The sequence below is a fragment of the Spermophilus citellus genome (assembly GCF_964194105.1).
Source record: "Spermophilus citellus genome assembly, chromosome: 17".
Lineage (NCBI taxonomy): Eukaryota > Metazoa > Chordata > Mammalia > Rodentia > Sciuridae > Spermophilus > Spermophilus citellus.
This window is the reverse complement of record NC_138199.1, coordinates 51554840-51574717: the sequence shown is the minus strand read 5'-3', so window position 1 is coordinate 51574717 and position 19878 is coordinate 51554840. Positions and strand designations below refer to the sequence as shown.

The window sequence follows — 19878 nt, the reverse complement described above, 5'->3', positions numbered from 1 at the left end:
AACAAAGTAAACTTTAACAGAAAATACTAACAGGCAATGAGGGAGCGGACACATAATGTGGACAGAGCAGGAGTGGTCATGGGCTGAATGAAGGCTGCTGGGGTTAGAGGGTTTATTGCACTATTCACATACTAAACAAATGGGTATAAGAAGGAAAGCCCAGAGCAAGACTGATTTGCAAACATTCAGGAGAGTTGCTAGAGGGGGCTGTGTAGCCAGGGCAAAGAAGGGAGGCCTTTCAGTGGACGACTGTGTGCCTCTAAGACAAGGATAAACCACTTCTCATGAGAAGCCAGGAGACTCTGGTCACAAATCCCCAGGAAAGGAGTCCTGACTTTTTTCACAAGCATCCATGAAATAATCTTTTCTGAACAGGCTTAATATCTCATCAGCAAATATTTTAGTTTACTAGTAGGCAATAAAATAACAAAAGGAAAGATAGTTCTTGCCCTGGAGAACCTAGTAATTGAGTAGAGAAAAAATTAACAACAAAGGCTACCCAGGGGCCACCTAGAGTGTCATTCACAAATATATCTTGAGTAGTGACTCCTTTACAGGACTAAGAGGTCTAGATACACTACATCTTAAGAGACGACTGAAGGAAAAAGTAACATCTATTGAGTGTTTACTGTGTGTCAGGCATTGTCTCAAATATTGTTCATGAATTATCTCTTGCAGTTCTTAAAACAATCCTGTAAAATAGGTACTATTATTATCCCCATTTTTCTGCTGAGGAAACTGAGGCAGGACAGATTTCAGTTACATGCCTAAGATCATACCATTAGTATTTAGGTCAGGGCCAGGGAGTGAAGGTATTCTAGCTCCAGATTCCATAAAAAATTTTTTAACCCTGTGGCATATAGCAATGATTCCCAACTGGGGATGATTTTGGCCTCTAGAGACATATGAAGACATACTTTTGATTATTACAACTTGAGGGGGAATGGTACTGGCTGGCACCTAGTGAGTAGGAGCCAGGGATTCTATCCTACTTAACTTTCCCCAATGTACAGGACACCTCCCCACAACAAAGAATTGTCCATCCTAAAGTGTCAAGGCTGCTGAGGGTACCAAGTTGAGAAACCCTGGTCTACAGGGAAGGCATTATCATTGAACAAGTAATTATAAGTTCAATTCCTTAAGTGTGAATTTTTTAGAAGGTGTTTTTTCTTCATGTACTTCACAGATGAAGATTTTCCCAACTTGAAAGGCCATGTGTACTTTGAGTTTGCTCTAACAGCAGTGGAGGTTTGTGCCAAACCAGCTGCATTCTCTTTATTGAGAATGCTGTGTAGTGTTGGGAGTTTAGTTCCTAGCTGTGAAATGAATGGGGCCAGATTGTAATCAGTACTAATAAACATGATTCTAGGGGCTGGGGACGTGGCTCAAGCGGTAGTGCGCTTGCCTGGCATGCCTGCGGCCCGGGTTCGATCTTCAGTACCACATACCAACAAAGATGTTGTGTCCGCCGAGAACTAAAAAATAAATATTAAAAATTCTCTCTCTCTCTCTCCTCTCTCACTCTCTCTTTAAAAAAAATAAATAAATAAATAAATAAATAAACATGATTCTATATTCATTAGTTTCCAAAATGTCAGCAAGCTCAAATTTCAATTTAATTAGTGCTACCTTTCAGGTAACAGACAAAATAAATATATATTTCTTTAATAGATTGATCTATTAACTAACTTTGAGGTTGTTGTAAGAAATTTGAGATATTAATTATTTATTTGTTTATTTACTTACTTAGGTTACTGGGGATTGAGCCCAGAGGAGCTTTACCAATGAGCTACACACCCAGACCATTTTTTGTTTTTTTATTTTGAGGCAGGGTCTTTACTTAGTTGCTTAGGGCCTCACTATATTGCTGAAGCTAACCTCAAATTTGCAATCCTCCTGCCTCAGCCTTCCTAGACACTGGGATTACATTGCACCTGGCTCTAGAGATATTTAAATTAAGAAACTAACCAAGTATCTGGTAATATTAACAGTAGCAAGATACACTTGTATCTCAATACAGTGTCAAGAATCTTAAAATTTCTGAAAATGGGGCACATTTGTGGAATGAAATGAGCTATACTCGAGGAGTCAAAAAGTCCACAATTCTCTCAACACTATGCAAGCAGAGAGAGACTAGAGTAAGACGACTATCTGAGAGTTGCCTGGTTCTTCCACAAGCAGAGCTTATTATCCTGCCCTTGTCAATCAGTGTGACGCTTGGTTCTGTGTTGAATGTGTTTTTGCCTTTGTCTTTTTGAGGCTATTAGCTCTCTGAGGGCAGTGGTGTGGCTTATTTTTTACAATAAATGACAAAATAAATGTTTGTTAAATAAATACCTCCCAAAGCTACAAACTTTAAAAACTGCTTAGCAGAGTCAATTCCTATGAGAAAGGATTCTAAGTTTTTTTGGATTTTTTTGGTGGGGAGGGGTGCTGGGGATTGAACCCGGGGTGCTCTACACTAAGCTATATTTCCAGCCTTTTAAAGAAATTGTCCAATTTTTTTTTAATTGTCCAATTATTTAAGACAGGGTCTCACTAAATTGCCCAGAATGGCCTTGAATTTGTGACCCTCCAGCCTCAGCCTCCTAAATTTACTGGGAATACAGGCACATGCCATTGAACCCAACCTAAGTTTTCCTTTTGTGTCTGGTTTTATTTTCTTTTTTTTTTTTAGTTCTGCTTTTTTTTTTTTTTAATTGATTATTTAAAGCATTACATAGTTCATGATATATCATCTTTCATACATTTGATGGTTTTATTTTCTTTTTCAGCACTGGACAAGAAACCTGGGGCCTTGCACATGCCAGGCAAGTGCTCTCCTACTGAGCCACATCCACAAACCCTCTTTTTTTTAAGTTGTTGATGGATCTTTATTTTATTTATTTATATGCAGTTCTGAGAATCGAACTCAGTGCCCACATGTGCTAGACAAGCTACTGAGGTACAACCCCAGCCCTTAAATTTTCCTTTTAACCAAGTCAACTACATGAGACATGACTGTGTTGACAGCACTGAGGCAAATACTAAATGAAGTGGGAATTAAAACAGTTCACACCTTGTCATGTCTTATTTAAATCACCAAGATTATTCAAAACATCCTGTCACCTGGCTCCATCCTATTCCTGATGTTCTGCCCAAGCTCCCTGGCAACTCCCACATTTTAGAGCAATTTCTTGGCACCCTATTTAAGAATCTTAATTTGATTCAATGGGAAAGCATTAAGTTCTCATCTTAAGTTCTGTTTGTATCCTACAATTTTCTCACATTAATGTGCTTGTCACTTTACCCAATGATAATAAAAGCAAACTCCTCTATACCATCCCTTTTCCCCCTCCAACAGAGATTATACACATGAAGTAGGCAGGAAGCCTACATAACCACACCAGCAAGGCTGAATAGTCCAGTGCTACCAAATGGAGAGAAGTCTTTGTTTTTAACAACAGTAGAGATAACAAGATACAACAAAAAATGTCTACTTTTTTGACAGCAAGTTTAGCACAATGAAGGCAAATCCACAGCAAATACTTCCTTAACAGACTACAACTGAATCTAGCCTCCTGGACCCTTCCACTGCCTTTCTGTTGAACACTCAATCTTACCTTCCCTGTTCCTGTGGAAATGACCTGAGAGCTCTCACTGCTCTGATTCACAGTAAATGTCAAGATGCTTGGATTAGCAACAAGAAGACATCTCAGAATGTCAAACGTTCATATGATGCCTGGACATCAAAGGTGGGAACACTTTTCTCATTCAGGTTGTTGGAAAAGCAAAGATTCCTCCTCATTATGTTGTAGGACTAATATACTAAAGGAGAATATTAACCACTGGAATCTGTAGGAACAGGGGTGCTATTAATAGCCAGGGGAAAAAAGCTTCAAGTAAGTGTGGCCTTTGTTTGGGGGCGGGGGGGGGGGGGGGAATTTGGATACTATATTGGATCATACTGACATTAAGTTAAACAATCAATACTGTAACCTTACCTGGAACCCTGGATCTCAAGAAATAAAGAAACTTTCCATTCTTGGAATGCATGATGGCTCTCTTAATGAATTCTACTACAGATTGGCAGCGGTCCTCAAATTTGGGATGACACCACAGGCTGAAAGTTCCTGGAAAATTAAAAAGTAAAAACCTCAAAATTTAGTTTGGAAAGATCCAAGAAGAAGGTTTGAACATTTTTACACTGATTCTCACTTTTAGGAGGGCATAGTTTGTGGGCAAGCTGGGTTCAAGATTCCTGAAGTCACCTGTTCCTGCTTATCTCACAACCAATGAGAAGAAAGATGTTGCCTTTAATAAGACATGGATTAAGTCTTATAAGTTAAAAAAAAAAAAAACTTTATTTTGTTTATTTATCTTTACATGGTGCTGAGGATTGAACCTAGTGCCTCACACATGTGAGGCAAGCACTCTACCAGTGTGCCACAACCCCAGCCCCTTATAAGGTTTTTATTAATAATAAATTCAAATACGAAAAACATTATAATAAAAAAGATTTTGTAAAATAGGAACTTAATCCTTAAAACAGACTTGCTATATTTATATATATACATATATACTTATATGTTTATGTGTGTGTATACACACACACACACACACACACACACAGATATATGTACATATGTATATAAAATACACACACATCCTATAAAGACTATAAGAAAAGACTACCAACAGAAAAACCAAGTTTAAATGATATCCCTGTTAAAAAGATCTAAGTCCTTGGGCTGGGATTGTGGCTCAGTGGTAGAGCACTCACCTGACATGGGTGGGGCCTGATTTGGAACCTCAGCACCACATAAAAATAAAAAAAGGTATTGTGTTGTGTCCACTTACACTTTAAAAAACAAAAAAAAAAGATCTAAGTCTTCAAGCATTCACAGATTAGCTAAGTAAGGACAAGCATAGAAGTTCATGGGTCTCACTCATTCATGTGTGTGTTAGGCACAGAAAACCAAAATCTAAGTCCCCCCCCCTTTTTTTTTGGTACCAGGAATTGAATGCAGGAGCACTTAACCACTGAGCAATATCCCCAGTCCTTTTTATATTTCATTTTGAGACAGGATCTCGTTAAGTTGCTTAGAGCCTCACTAAGTTGCTGAAACTGTCTTTGAACATGTGACCCTCCTGCCTCAACCTCCTGAGCCACTGGGATTACAGCATATGCTACCTATCATGCCCAGTAGTCTTTTCCTTCTTTAAAATCCCAAGCCCCAGTGTGTGACAAAGTTTCTACTTCAAATATTAGAATCCCAAAGACAAAAGGGAACCTGAAATCCCACGACTTCAACAGCAACAACAAAAAGAAAAACTCCAATAACTAAAGCACTAGATTTCAAAAGAACAACCAAAAAAAAAAAAACCATACAAATAAGGGTATTAATCACACTAGGGAACTGTGATTTGAGTCCCTCTAGCTACTCTTACAGTATCACTTAAAAGATAAAGATAAATATGCTACTGCAAACTGGCAACTGAAAGGCCTACAAGGCTACTATTAAAAACTCCACTTATTCAAGGAAGAAGTCTCTTTGAATCTAAAGTAATTGAAGGCTGGGTGCAGTGGCACATTCCTGTAATCCCAGAGGCTTGGGAAGCCGAGACAGGAGGAGCTCAAGTTCAAAGCCAGCCTCAGCAATACCCAGGCACTAAGCAACTCAGTGAGACCCTGTCTCTAAATAAAATACAAAATAGGGCTGGGGATGTGGCTCAGTGGTTGAATGCCCGAGTTCAATCCCCAGTATATCCCCCCCCCCCAAAAAAAAAAGTAATTGGAGAACTATTTGCAAGAGTTCTAATTTCTGGTGTCTCACCTACCAGAAACTTAAAGGTCAAGCATTTATTCATCACTCCTTTAACATATTCATTTTAATTTTCATAGGTTTAAAAAAGCACTCTGAAATGCTTTGTCCTGCATTTTGGTTTTGTCTGTTTTGTTTTGGTACTGGAGATTTGAACTCAGAGGCACTAAACCACATCCCCAGCCCTATTTTATATTTTATTTAGAGACAAGGTCTGAGTTACTTAGCATCTTGTTTTTGAACTTGCAATCCTCCTGCCTCAGCCTCCCCAGCCTCTGGGATTACAGGTGTAAGCCACCAGGCCCAGCTTCATTTTGGTTTTTAGGAACAGCAGGGAAATAGGCAGCAGTTTCCTTATTATGCAATTCATTCTCAGGTCTTTGGATTGAAATTCTTTTCTCTTCGTGCACCTTTATGGTGGGGGGGGGGGGGCAGAGGAAACCACGGCCACGCTGACCTAAACAGCTACTTCCTATCTCACAAGACAAATGCAAATAAGTCCAACAAATTGTGAGCTGAGACTGGGGAAGACACCATGGTGCCTGAGAGGAGCATGAGAGGCTCTTGAGATGCAGAGCTTTTTTAAGGTTGAGCACATGAGGGAAAACTGTGAGGGACAGGAAGGACAAATCCCTGAAATGCCCCAAAATTCTCTATACTTTTTTATTTGTAATATATGCAAGGATTCTGATGTACCACCAGTGACCAACACAAGTTTCAGGCCTGCGTCAAAAACAACTGTCTCAATATAAATATGGATCCAAACAGCTATATTTACAAGTCAGCTCATGGATACTCTGGGTACTCAAAACACCACCTGACCACAAAGAAAGAGGTATCACTGGGAGGACAGCAGAGAGTCTAAAGCACATGGATCACACAAATTCTAAGCATTCCAATGAAAACTTCCTAAGAGACTACAATACAAACCTGACCAAAAGAGAAAACTGTCATCACCATGCTGCCTGACAGGAAGTGACTTTCAGACAAATGTCACTATCAGGCAAAGAAATCACAGGATCTCTGGATGGTAAGTGTAATTATGAATAAAACTTAGGAGAATTTGTCTAATTGTCCTAGATTATTTCTTACTTCTATCAAAAGAGTTTTACTGTCTCTGGTCTCAGAAGCCTCGCCAGTAATTTTGTTCTTCCTATTTAGGAGACAAGATGCTGAGGAGACTTTAAAATGGAACTTCAGGGCTGGGGATAAAGCTCAGTGGTAAAGTGCTTGCCTAGCATGTACAAGGCCCTGGGTTTAATTCCCAGTACTACAATAAATACATAAATGGAAGGAAGAATCTTTCTTCTCCCTCTCCTACCACCTGTCCAACATTTTTTCTAAAGACTAAAACCTATATCAACATTCAATGAGTTCATAATATTTCTGCCCCCTATTCCTAGTTCCATTCTTATAAATCCTTCTTCTGAAAATGTCAGGTAGCAAAGGTAGAAAAAGGCAAAGGGGGAAACATCAGCATCTCTTACCTCTGTAGTGCTCCATTCTAGTGTGGTGGGTGATACCCTGTGATCGGAAACTGAGGCTCAGAATATAACGAGGATCGGAACTGTCCCGTACCAGGAAAGAACCATCTGGCTTCCCTTTTAGCTTCATCTCTGCATCTTCCCAATTCATTGGTCCCCAATACCAACCACACTATCAAAGGTAAGAAATAGACAAGTGGTTAAAAGAACTAAGAAACATCAATGTTTTCAGCATAATCCATCTTAGCAAAGGAGAACACCCCCCCCAATCTCCAAAACATTTGAGTAAGCAAGAGCCACTGCAAGTGTCAGCAACAATCATCAAGCTCATTATACCTTTAGGCTTTCAAAGCAATGGAAAATTAATTCTACAATTCCTTTACCAAGGCCCTTCCAAAGAAAAGAAAACAGAAAAGATTCAAGTTGTACATTTCTCTACAACCTTCCTTCATCATGTTCACATTCTCCCCCTCAAATTCAATTTTATTAAATCTCTTGTAGAATTAACAAAAATAACACAGTATTTTTCACTGTAAATATGAAGGCAAGGAAACTACTCTTCCTCTAAAAACAAGGAGGATCTTGGCACAGAACGTGGACATGAAAGAAGAAGTGGGCTGCCATTTCTCAGGCACCACCTACCTTCTCCAGCTCTCGAAGGCTGGCTGCAAAGCTGCTAGAGTCAGGCCGGTAGAGGGGACATTGGAGGTGCTGCGGGGGCTGGCTGTGTAGGGATTCAGCTGCTCGGATGGGGGCAATCCGGGGAAACGCATCTGCACAGCAAGAAAGTGGGGGTCACTTGTTTACCATTATTGCTCCCACCCACAGATACCTTCCCCCCAAAAAGAGATGCTAACTGAAGAGGGGCAAGGCATTAGAAGCTAAGCTGGAAAGGTGGAAGCCAAAGCAGTGGGAAAGAGCTGGATGGGCTGGAACAAAAAGCTGTGTGGGCTTGTGTAAGCTGTGAAGGATGGGTGGGGGCATTTAACCCCTGGAAAGGGGTAAGGGAGCTGCCCACTAACCTGACTAAGGTGACTACTTCAGGGGCTTCACCAGCCTAGAGCGATTCCAACTTCTCCCACCTCGAAGTGAAGTGTCGGTAAAGCAGCCTTGGAAATAGTGACTTGCTTACTTGCCCGGGAAGAGTAACGATTTTGCCAGGCAAGTAGAAAACAATGTTGATTTCATTCATTTTATTCCTTGGGTACTGGAGGCTGGCAAAGCAGGTATGGGCCACTAAATGCTTGGTACTTATTTACAAGGCAAGCTTTGCGCAGTGGCAGTATCATAGCCAATGAGGTTTATCCGAGGCGCGATTACTGCTAATTGAAAACTTATTTACAAGGCTGCAGTAAATACTAAAAGTTTAAAAAAACCACAGAATTTTGAAAACCAGCAACATACTAAACCTCCTCACTATTCTGAAATTAATACAATTTCTTATGTGGTATCTACCTAAGGATCACAAAACAGTCTTATAGTAGCAAAGATAAAAAATACAATAGTCTTTTATTCCTAAAAAAACTCAAGATTCACCTCCACAGAGTAAGAAAAAACAATTCTCGGCCTCATTTCTAAGGAGTTCTAGTCCAGCCAAAGGGGAAAAGATTTAAGCTTTCTCATATTTATTTCCACAAAGAGATTTCTCCCATCCTTCAAATTTTATGAGTCTTGTCTCTAAGCTAAGCTAACCTGGGGCATGGGGTGGAGGAGGCGGAGGTAGGGGGAAAGACTGCAGGGAAGACCCCATCGGAGCCACAAGGACGGATGTAGGCAGCGTCCCACTGATATCATCTAGAAGAGAGAACAAAAGCAAAGAGGTTCAGAAAAATGAGCACAGAATGAGTGAGGTGAAGGCAGAAGAGAGGGAGAAGGATTATCAGGCTGCCCTCTGGGGTAAGCTGGCCTGACCTTCACCCCATCTTTTTGCACAGAGGATGACAATCATCTTAATCTGGTTTGCTCTGCTTAGAAAGCAGGAGAGTAAGGATATTCCTAAAGCATCTCAACAGCAGTAGATTCGGGGCAAGATAAATGAAAAGCTAATTAACAAATGGGCAGTAAATATTGCAGCATGCAGGTAAGAGACCTGTTTAAATGCCTAGGGAGATGACAGGAGTGCTGAGAAAGGGACAGGAAATAATTGAGTCATCATTAGAAACTCAAAAGTTTATCTGGCTCCTGACAAAGAACAAGGCCCTAAATCTCACCCTCCCACTACAGAAAGATAGCAGATAGGGGAGGAAACTATACCTAGGAGGCTGAGGCTTCTTCTTGGAGGAGGAGGGGGAGTTGGAGGGTGTGGAGAAGTCAGGCCCCGCTGAGAAATGTCCACATCCACAAGCGACACTGTTTCACCTGAAGGATTCATGGAGCAAGCGTGTTACAGAAGCACCTTGCCCAAAGCTGAGGCCAGCAGCAGAGGAAAGTAAAAGGGCAAGCAAGGCTGACTAGAGGTTCATAGCTCTTAAAAAATTGAAAACCTGGGGGGCTGGGGATGTGGCTCAAACGGTAGTGCGCTCACCTGGAATGCACGGGGCGCTGGGTTCGATCCTCAGCACAACATACAAATAAAATAAAGATGTTGTGTCCACCGAAAACTAAAAAATAAATATTAAAAAATTCTCTCTCTCTCCTTTAAAAAAAAAATTAAAAACCTAATGCTGTTCAGGGGCTAGAATCACCCCTGAACATTAGTAAATTTAACTGCAGGGAAGCTGCATGCAGATGAAGGTCCCAACATTCACCTAGATGGCTTTCCACAACTAGATTTCCCAGAGTATTCACCTAAAACAGAGTCTACCTTCTATCAATTCATTCCTAATAGTTGAGGTTACAAAGTTTGAAAGTGGATTTATAACACTAAAACTACTCCCTCAGTTACTAAGTCAGAGATAAGCTTAGAGGGTATAGGAATTTGGTGGGGGTGGCTCATGGTTTTCCTTATTTGCCAGCATGTCATGCAGGTTTGTTCTTTGCTATATACTCTACTCCTTGCCACTCAACTCTACCTAACCACTGTCCACTAAGTCACCAGAAAATGAAGGATATTTTCTAAGGCAGATTAATGGCCAGGGATAGGTTCTGAAGTCTACTCTACAGATCAGAACTCAGAATGTCCCTAAATTTAACCCTTGAGCTGTTACTTCCAACACATTCTTCTCATTCAGGGCTGAATTAGCCCCTTGGTTAGTATTTAAATGCCTCAGGTTGAGAAAAGTGAGGTGGCCAATATCTTTAAAAGGCCTGGAGGTGGGCTGGGATTGTGGGCTCAGTGGCAGAGTGCTTGCCTAGCATGCATGAGGCACTGGTTTCAATCCTCAGCACCACATGAAAATAAATAAAATAAAGGTATTGTGTCCATCTACAACTAAAAAAAAAAAAAAAATTAATAAAAAAAAAAAAGCCAGGAGGCAGGTTTTCAGAATCTAAACACACATACACACAAAAAGTTCTCTTTTCTTTTAGAGGGGGAGGGGGTACTGGAGATTGAACACAGGGGCAATTAAGCACTGAACCACATCCTTAGACCTTTTTTATATTTTATTAGAGACAGAGTCTCACTGAGTTGCTTGAAGCCTTGCTAAATTGCTGAGGCTGTCTTTAAACTTCCAATCCTCTTGCCTCAACCTCCCGAGCTGCTGGGATTACAGGCATGAGTCACTGCGCCCAGCTTAACAAAGTCCTTAAACACTAAAATAAGCAGAGGGGGGCTGGGGTTGTAGCTCAGTGGTAGAACACTCGCCTAGCATGTATGAGGCAATGGGTTTGATCCTCAGCATCACATAAAAATAAATAAATAAAGGTATTGTATCCATCTACAAATTAAAATATTTAAAAAATAAATAAACAGAGGGCTGGAGGTATAGTTTAGTGAACTTGTCTAGCATGCCCATGGCCCTGGGTTCCATGCCCAGTACTAAAGGGGAGGAAAAATAAGAAAAGTTCCGGGAAGCTGATCCGGCCTCATTACACAGCTTGATAACTGACAGCCTCATTGCCCTGAGCAGTGCAACAGGCCCAGAGAAGTCTCTTTCCTGGCAAGACAAAGAAGTATAGGTTATAAATGTAGTTCTTAAATAAAAGATATAATTCAACAGAACTAAGGCTGTCTGAACCTAAAATTACAAATGTGTGCATTTATTATTTTAAGAATAAAATAACTATTAGCTAAAAAGACACACTGCTAACAATATACAAACTTTTTCTTTCTTTCTTTTTTTCAGACAGAATCTTGCTATGTTATCTAGGCTGGGCCTCTTGAGCAGCTGGGATTACAAGTGTGTGCCACTGCACCTGGCTTCAGGATACAATTGTTTAATTCTGGGCTTGGAATAAGAACAGAGACCTCCTTCTCCACTATAGTAGATATCTACACAGATACCAACTCACTTGTTCTGACAGCTCATCACAGTCTACCCAATTGGGGGTCCTATTGGTCTGCTTACCATCTTCCCAGAAATATCCATTCCCAAATCGTAATTCTTCCAAACACCTTTTTAAAAAAAAAAAAAAAAAAAGTGTGTGTGTGTGTGTGTGTGTGTGTGTGTGTGTATTTAGTTGTAGATGGACACAACACCCTTATTTTACTTATTTATCTGCTTATGTGGTGCTGAAGATTGAACCCAGTGCCTCACACATGCTAGGCAAGCGCTCTATCACTGAGCCACAACCCTAGCCCCCAAACACCTTTTTTTTTTCCTTGTAGATGGACACAATACCTTTTATTTTTATGTAGTACTGAGGCTTGAACCCAGTGCCTCACATGTACTAGGCGAGTGTTCTACCACTGAGCCACAAACCCAGTCCTCCCCAAACACCTTTTTAAGGGACATAATATCCAAAATAATTTTTATTTTATTTTATTTTTTAGTTATCGGAGGACACAACATCTTTGTTGGTATGTGGTGCTGAGGATCGAACCCGGGCCGCACGCATGCCAGGCGAGCGTGCTACCGCTGAGCCACATCCCCAGCCCCCAAAATAATTTTTTTAGAGAGAGAGAGAGAGAGAGAGAGAGAGAGAGAGAGAGAGAGAGAGAGAGAGAGAGAATTTTAATATTTATTGTTTAGTTTTCGGCGGACACAACATCTTTGTTTGTATGTGGTGCTGAGGATCGAACCCGGACTGTATGCATGCCAGGCGAGCGCGCTACCGCTTGAGCCACATCCCCAGCCCAATCCAAAATAATTTGAAGTTGGGATTTTTTTACAACCAGTGATTGTAATTGAGAAGCTTTTTAAAAAGAAGAATACTCAGTTTCTGAGAGTTGAGGTGTGGTAAAGACCTTTGCTATAATAGTTTATTCAATCAGGAGCTTAACATCCAACTAACAGAACAGAAGGTTTCCCTATCTGAAAAAAAATTCCCGTAAAATAAGGCAGCAGTTACCCATTACCCACAGGACATTCAACAGCGTTCCTACTCTAGCAACTGTGTTCCCTGCTGCAAGAGGAGAGACTTAAATTAGACACCATGAAGAACTCTAACAGCTGCAAAAATTGCTCACCCCTAAAATGGGTAAGACAAGAGCTCATGTAATCCCCTTTGCCCAAAGTCTTTAAAAATAGATCAGATACTATGGATCATTTTTATTAGGTAATCTATGAACTCTCTTGGAAGCAGGGACAGGAATTATATGACTTGAGAGTCTTTTATGCATTGTGAGCTTATAAATTTAAATTTACACTTTAAACATTTAATTTATTTGTGATGACCCTGAACTAAGCACTGCATAACTGCTAAGGCCACTCAATTACCAAAAAGCAGCCTTTATCTCCAAGTTTAAAGCATCCAAAGTCAAGAATATATTCCACACCATAAAAATAGCCTTACTCCAAATCCAGTGGGTATGGAATGGAGGAAATTACTGCAGACATGCCTGAAGCCCCCCTGTGATGGATCTGCAAATATATTTCCTAACAGGCCTCAGAATATTCTTGCTTTCAGATGTTAGAAGAAAAAGATATCGCCCTTACCTGTGAACAGGGGACTGAAGGAGACCGGAGAAAAGGCACTTTGAGTTCTTGTCAACCTGGGTTTCCTAAGGGGCAAGAAAGCACACAGAGAATAAAGGGGAGAAAAGAACATGCATGCATTTAAATCACTACCAAACTCAATTTCAGATGCAGTGAAAAACAAAGCAAACCTAGTCATTGTCAGCAACACTTTTGTAATAAAGCCTTAAATTTAAAGGAGGAGAGTGAAATAATTAAGGCAATTCCTTAAATAGATTTGGCTACCAAATTCAGCAGCCTACAAAGCAATGAGAAATCCCTTTGGATCACTCCATACCCAGCACACTCAAAGAGTAAAGCACCTTGAGTGGTAATTAGCAAGTCCATTTCAAGAGGAAGGAAGTCAGAAGCAGAGTTGATTTTCATTTGGGAGCCAAGAAAAAGGCTCTAGACCTGAGTAGGTGCCAGCTTACAGCAACAGCTTTCCCTCTGGGCCTGCATCTAGGAGTAGAAGGTCCCAAAGGGAGCCAGGGAAAATACTCTGACCTGAAAGAACACTACAGAAGCACTCCAATCTTCAAACACAGAGACCTCTGAATTCTACACAGTTGCCCTGAGGTTCAAAAGATCGCCACTTCAGGGTAGGTTCCCTGCCTGGTACCCAAGGACAGCCCCTTCTCTCTGAGCTGCTCTTCCTAACTTTTCTTTGATGCTGTTCCAGGGACCACCTGAAAACTCAGATCACACCTTTTTTTTTTTTTTTTTCTTTTGGCAGTACAGAGGATTGAATCCAGAGTCTCATATATGCCAGGCAAATACCCTACCACAAGCTGCATCCACTTTTTGTATCTTATTTTTGAGAGAGGGTCTTGCTAAGTTGCCCTGGCTGGTTTTGAATTTTTTATCCTCCTGCCTCAGCCTCTGCAATCACTGAATTACAAACATGCACCATCACTCCAAGTTCTAAATCTCCTTTTGTTTACACACCAAAGGTGACTTTAGTTTCTAGTAATTTCAACTGGCTTTTCAGCAAGAAATGAAAGAAATTCAAAGACTCTAACATAAGCTTTCTGGTTAGAAATGTACTATATTTAAAAAACTCAACTCAGGATAATTGAATTAACTACAAGAAAATATCTTGTTGAGGTGATGAACATAGGCTCCATGCTGGCCAAGACACAAGTTTGTCAAAATTAATAGAAATGGACAACTAAAAAAGATGAATTTTTCTGGGTATGGTAGTGCATACCTGTAATCCCAGCGGCCTGGAGGATTGCAAAATCAAGGCTAGCCTCAGCAACTTCATGAGGCCCTAAGCAACTTAGTGAGATCCTAACTCAAAATAAAAAAATTAAAAAAGGGCTGGGGATGTAGTTCAGTGGTTGAGCATCCCTAGGTTCAACAATCTCCATACTGGGGGGGAAAAAAACAACACAACACAATTATACCTCAATAAACTAGACTTGAAAAAAATCCCAACCCAAGACTAACTGAATGACTCCATGTGTTATAGCTATAATTATGGCATTATAGGGACTGACTCCAGGCCTGATGCTGGCTCACCTTCCAAAAATATTCTAACCCAAAGGATAAATAGGACTTAATTCTTTTTAACAATGAACTGCATTAATAGAGGGAGGCAAAAGCAAAGAAAATCCAAAATGAAATCCTATTTTAAAATTATCTGACTTCAGAGATGTTTATGCAATTATGATTTAAGATGGATATCTAAACTTCTCAGGATTCAGACAAAATTCCAAAATCATTCCATGAAGATTTTACTCAGAAAGAGCGGAATCTTAGGTAGTTTCCTTCTCCTAGACGTATCATCACACTCACTCTTGCAACCTCCTCCTGTTAAGACTTGAAGGGTCTAATGATACCTCAGCCACAACACACACAGGAGATAGGGCTACATAAAAACAATACACAACCACACGTAGCTCCTCTATTTAAAAAAAGTTTTTCATGACTGCAGCTTAGTGCCAACAATCCAAAGGGCTCGAATGGAAAGTTAATTCCACTGGACATGAACTTCTGAAGAGATTCCTAACTGACTTTTATTTGATAACTTGTGGTTACAACATTAAACTCAGCAAGTAGAAACCTGAAGCACTGGCCTTTCAAAAGGTTCACACCTCAGCCATTTGGCTGTTTGCCTCTTTTCAAAGGAAGCTGCATTACTCTGCCATCTGCCCATGCTGGGGACGAGTCTCTTCAGTGCCAAGCACTGAAGATCGGCAGTACCCACATGCACACATCTCTTGTGGAGGCCTTCTCACTTCAGCTCATCTTCTCTCCCACCCCCGACATTTTGAAGAAGAGAATCATAGTTTCTAGGATTTAGAAAAAGAAAAACATCTGAATCTAAACCCAGGCAGAGCTATTTGAGAGCACAGCACCGGGATGGTTTTTCCTGGCAAATAAGGATGACTTGAAGCTGGAACTAAGAGGTAAAAGCTCCAAGAGACTAAACAAGACTGATAATGAATATGTGTGCTTCTTTTATTCTTTGGGAGATGCTTAACTAAAAATCCAAAGAGGTTTCTATCTCGAGGATCCTGAGAGTATTCTAATGGCAGTCACTCACAGAAAGACTAATCTAGACGACTATTTGGAAAAAAAAAAAAAAAAAGAGCAAGGGAATGATTAACATAAAATTGAGAATGGTAGTTATCTGGGAGAGGAGCAAAATGTAAACAGGAAACAACACTCAGGTTTTCAAAGGTACTGATAACATTCTATACATTTGCGAAGCTTCTCAAGTACATATATTTTCTATATCCCCTTTTGTATATAGAAAACATATGAAATGATAAAAGCTCATTCTAAGTGGGCATCCTGGTTTTTTTCCAGAGCAACATGAATCATGTGGCTCCAGATAAACATTTTTAACTAATTCTCTATATCATATCCCTGTGTTATTTATTACTCCCCAGATCACCTTGACAAGCATTAGGGTACAAAGTTAATCCACTGTAATTTGCCAGTGGGCCATTTGCATCCAAGTAGCAGAAACATTTGAGGGGTGGCATGGGCTTAGGGCATAATTTGGTAGGTTACTCCTCTATAGGACAGGGACAGACAGCTTAAGGCAAAGGTCTTCTTTGAGGCTAGCAGTCTTTTTGTGTGAGCTGCCAATGCTGTAGGTGGCAAAAGAGACAATGCCTCTGTTCATTTCCACTCTGCAAATTACTATTTGTACTGCAACAGATTTATGAGATAAAAGGAGTTATAAGCACTAAACTGTACAGGATGACAACACACAGATATAACCATTGGCCAATTTTCAAATTCCTTAAAACCTAAAATTAAAACAATGAAATAATAAGCCCTCTCTCTCCTGTCCATAAATCCCTCCACTGATGCCCTAAGACTTACAAATATCCTTTTTAAAAGTAACTTCCAAAGTAGGATACCTAAATACCAAGCTTTGCAGTCCCAATGTACCTCTGCCCCTGCTAAAGCACACAGTGCCAAGTCAGGCAGCCTGTGCCATTTCCAACACATCATAAGCCAGTGTCTGTTCATGTGCTACAGGCACAAAACCATGTGTTCATTTTTAGTTCCAATACACAGACATCTGTGCAGCAAGGTCAGATCCAAAACTACATCATAAACCAACTAAAGAACCTACGGATGGAACTTCCAGGGAAAAGCCAAGAGGCATAGTCCAACACCTAAAATCTTAAGAATGATGTTGGCCAGGAGAATGGTAAGTAAAAGGCACAAGACTCAAACACACAGAGATTTCTAAAGCTAGGGGGTTCATTCTAAGAGAGTTGCCAACCACAAACACTTTGTGGAAAAATAGTTAAAAAGATCAACAGACCCAAAACCCAAAGAAAGTCAGAACTTCCTCACCACACCATAAAATCATTCAACTTTCATACTATGACTCAAAAAAGCATCCTTGGGCCTGAAGACCCAAGGAAACTAAAAAAGTTTTCTCCTGTCTGACAGGTCTGTCCATGACAGAAGGGCCTCAAACAAAGGCCAAGGCAACTTGCCTCTCTGTTTAGAATTGTATCTTTTCCACCAACAAATAGACAGGAAGCAACCATAAAACTGTTCTCCATTTCTCCACTTCACAACTATGAAGACTACCCGTAATAGCCTCAACTGTTATTTTGGTAAAGACAAATCTTGAAAAGTAAAACAAGGTACCCATTCCAACCAAGTATGTATTATGTGATGATTAAAAAAGGGCAGATCAGGGCTGGGGATGTGGCTCAAGCGGTAGCGCGCTCGCCTGGCATGCGTGCGGCCCGGGTTCGATCCTCAGCACCACATACAAAGATGTTGTGTCTGCTGATAACTAAAAAATAAATATTAGGGCTGAGGATGTGGCTCAAGCGGTAGCGCGCTCGCCTGGCATGCATGCGGCCTGGGTTCGATCCTCAGCACCACATACCAACAAAGATGTTGTGTCCGTGGAGAACTAAAAAAAATAAATAAATAAATATTAAAAAATTCTCCCTCGGGCTGGGGATGTGGCTCAAGCGGTAAGGGCGCTCGCTTGGCATGCACGCGGCCTGGGTACGATCCTCAGCACCACATACCAACAAAGATGTTGTGTCCGCCGAGAACTAAAAAATAAATATTAAAAAAATTCTCTCTCTCTCTTTAAAAAAAATTTTTAAAAAAATTCTCTCTCTCTCCTCTCTCACTCTCTCTTTTAAAAAAATTTAAAAAAATAAATATTAAAAAATTCTCTCTCTCTCTCTCTCTCTCTCCCCTCTCTCGCTCTATCTTTAAAAAAAAAAAAAAAGGGCAGATCAAATGCTATTTTTCACCAAATCCAAAGGAAGACAATCAGCTCAACATATGTGAACAGGACAAGGGAACTCCACTGGTTTTCCTGAAATAGGAAAGTTCTATATTATGAGGCCCATAGGCATCAAGCCCAGCTCTCTGAATTCCAACATATGCATGGTATATACAGCCTAGGCCAGTTCCCAAGAACAGAAACCTGATTAGTTGGCAGAATCATTTCTTACTTCACTTAAAAAGAGTTCTCACTGAAAGCATAGTGGTGCATGCCTACACTCCTAGCTACTTGGGAGAATAAGGCAGGATCATCATAAGGTCGAGGAGAGGTTCTGCAACTGCAACTTAGTGAGACTGTCTGAAAAAATGAAAATGGGTGGTGATGTAATTCAGTGGTAGAATGCTTCTTGGGTTCAATCCCCAGTACCACACCAAAAAAAAAAAAAAAAAAAAAAAAAAAATTCTCTAGGCTAACTCATACTACTCTTCATGCTCAGTATAATTCAGTCAGGTCCACTTAGCAAATCGAAAGCATCTGAAAGTGTTGTAGGGACAGACAAAGCAAGAAAGTCAAGTTTGGATTCATGTTAAAATATAGAAACTGCTAAGCCTTATAAAATGATGATTTAAGTATTTTCTAATAGATAGCTGTGGGAAAGGTAGATATTGAGAAGAGTGAAGAGAATTATGCCTAGAGGTTACTGTAAATGCCCCAAATTATACAGCACAGACAGCAGAGGCCCATAATTAACTAACAATGAGGAGGAAGACATATACCCTTTGGCAAAAGACTGAAATTTCTCACTGCTTCCATATCCTACCAATCAAAATAAGAGAACAAGCTAAAAATTCAAACTCATCCTTCCTCTCAACAGGGCGGACTTGCTTAGGAGGTGCAGATCCACAGAAATCACAAGTACCCTGGCCAGACTCACCAAGTTTCTCACAGCTGTGAGGCTGCCAACAAGACTGGCACATAGTAAGCTGTGGAAAAGCTAACAAGCAGCAGCAAATCCTATGCACAGAAAAAATTTACCATTTCAGTCTTATTATTTCTTTTCCAAAAAGCACAAAATATTCCATCTAGATTTTTCTTGTCTTCATTCTATTCCTGTAAGAACAAGAACAAGATAGCTATAGCTCTCTCATTTTATAGATTAAAAAAAAAAAAAAAAAGACAAATTCAACCTCTATCTCACAGATGATGTTGGGGGGTCAAAAGGAAATATAGACTTTTGCATTCTCTATACAACATGCTGCCTACAAACAGCAGTCAACCAAACATTTAGACACAAATACCTAGCTCTTCTCCAATTCATCAGAAAAAACCCTTGGACCAAAAAATGTAATTCTCCAGTGCCCTGAACTAAGCTTCTTTGCAGATGTACAGCCCAATTTGCTCTGCAGCAGAAATCTGTATTGTGCTTAGTGTGAGGGTTGGTGACAGAGCAGCCAATGACCATTAAATTCTGCTTCCAAAGGCAAAAAACCGTATAATGTTATATGCCTTTTCCTCTTCCTAATCTATTAGACATAACAGCTAATTTCACGCCACCTCATATTTGGTGTTTCTGAAATCTTAGACCAAGTCCTGGTCAATATGGAACAAAGGCAAGACAAGCTACAAGAAAATTAGCAATCTATTCTATGTCCTTAAATAGAGCTTCAATCCCACCCTCTACCCTGATCTGATGAAAATTTCATCTCTATTGGTAACTGGAGCATCAAATGCAGAGGTGACCACAAAAAAAAAAAAAAAAAAAAAAAAAAAAAAAAAAAGCTGTTTCATCAGTCACACACTTTTCAAGACCTAAACTCCCAGCAAATGTATTCATCAGGAAGCAAATGTAGAAATTTGGGCCT

The 19878-nt window shown here is 40.2% G+C and overlaps 1 protein-coding gene across 3 annotated transcripts in view; it reads right to left on the bottom strand.

The window, feature by feature from the left end:
• SOCS7 (suppressor of cytokine signaling 7) overlaps positions 1–19878 on the bottom strand; it is a 54412-nt gene that overhangs the window by 31468 nt on the left and 3066 nt on the right. The window contains exons 2-7 of one of the 3 annotated variants that reach the window (XM_081272093.1): positions 13267–13331; positions 9542–9646; positions 8981–9082; positions 7931–8061; positions 7292–7460; positions 3984–4112 (exon numbers count right to left, since the gene is read on the bottom strand). In XM_081272093.1, the coding sequence (XP_081128219.1) occupies positions 3984–4112; positions 7292–7460; positions 7931–8061; positions 8981–9082; positions 9542–9646; positions 13267–13331 (701 nt within the window). The remainder of the gene's footprint in view (positions 1–3983; positions 4113–7291; positions 7461–7930; positions 8062–8980; positions 9083–9541; positions 9647–13266; positions 13332–19878) is intronic. The other 2 variants (XM_081272092.1, XM_081272094.1) reach the window with 2 other exon arrangements.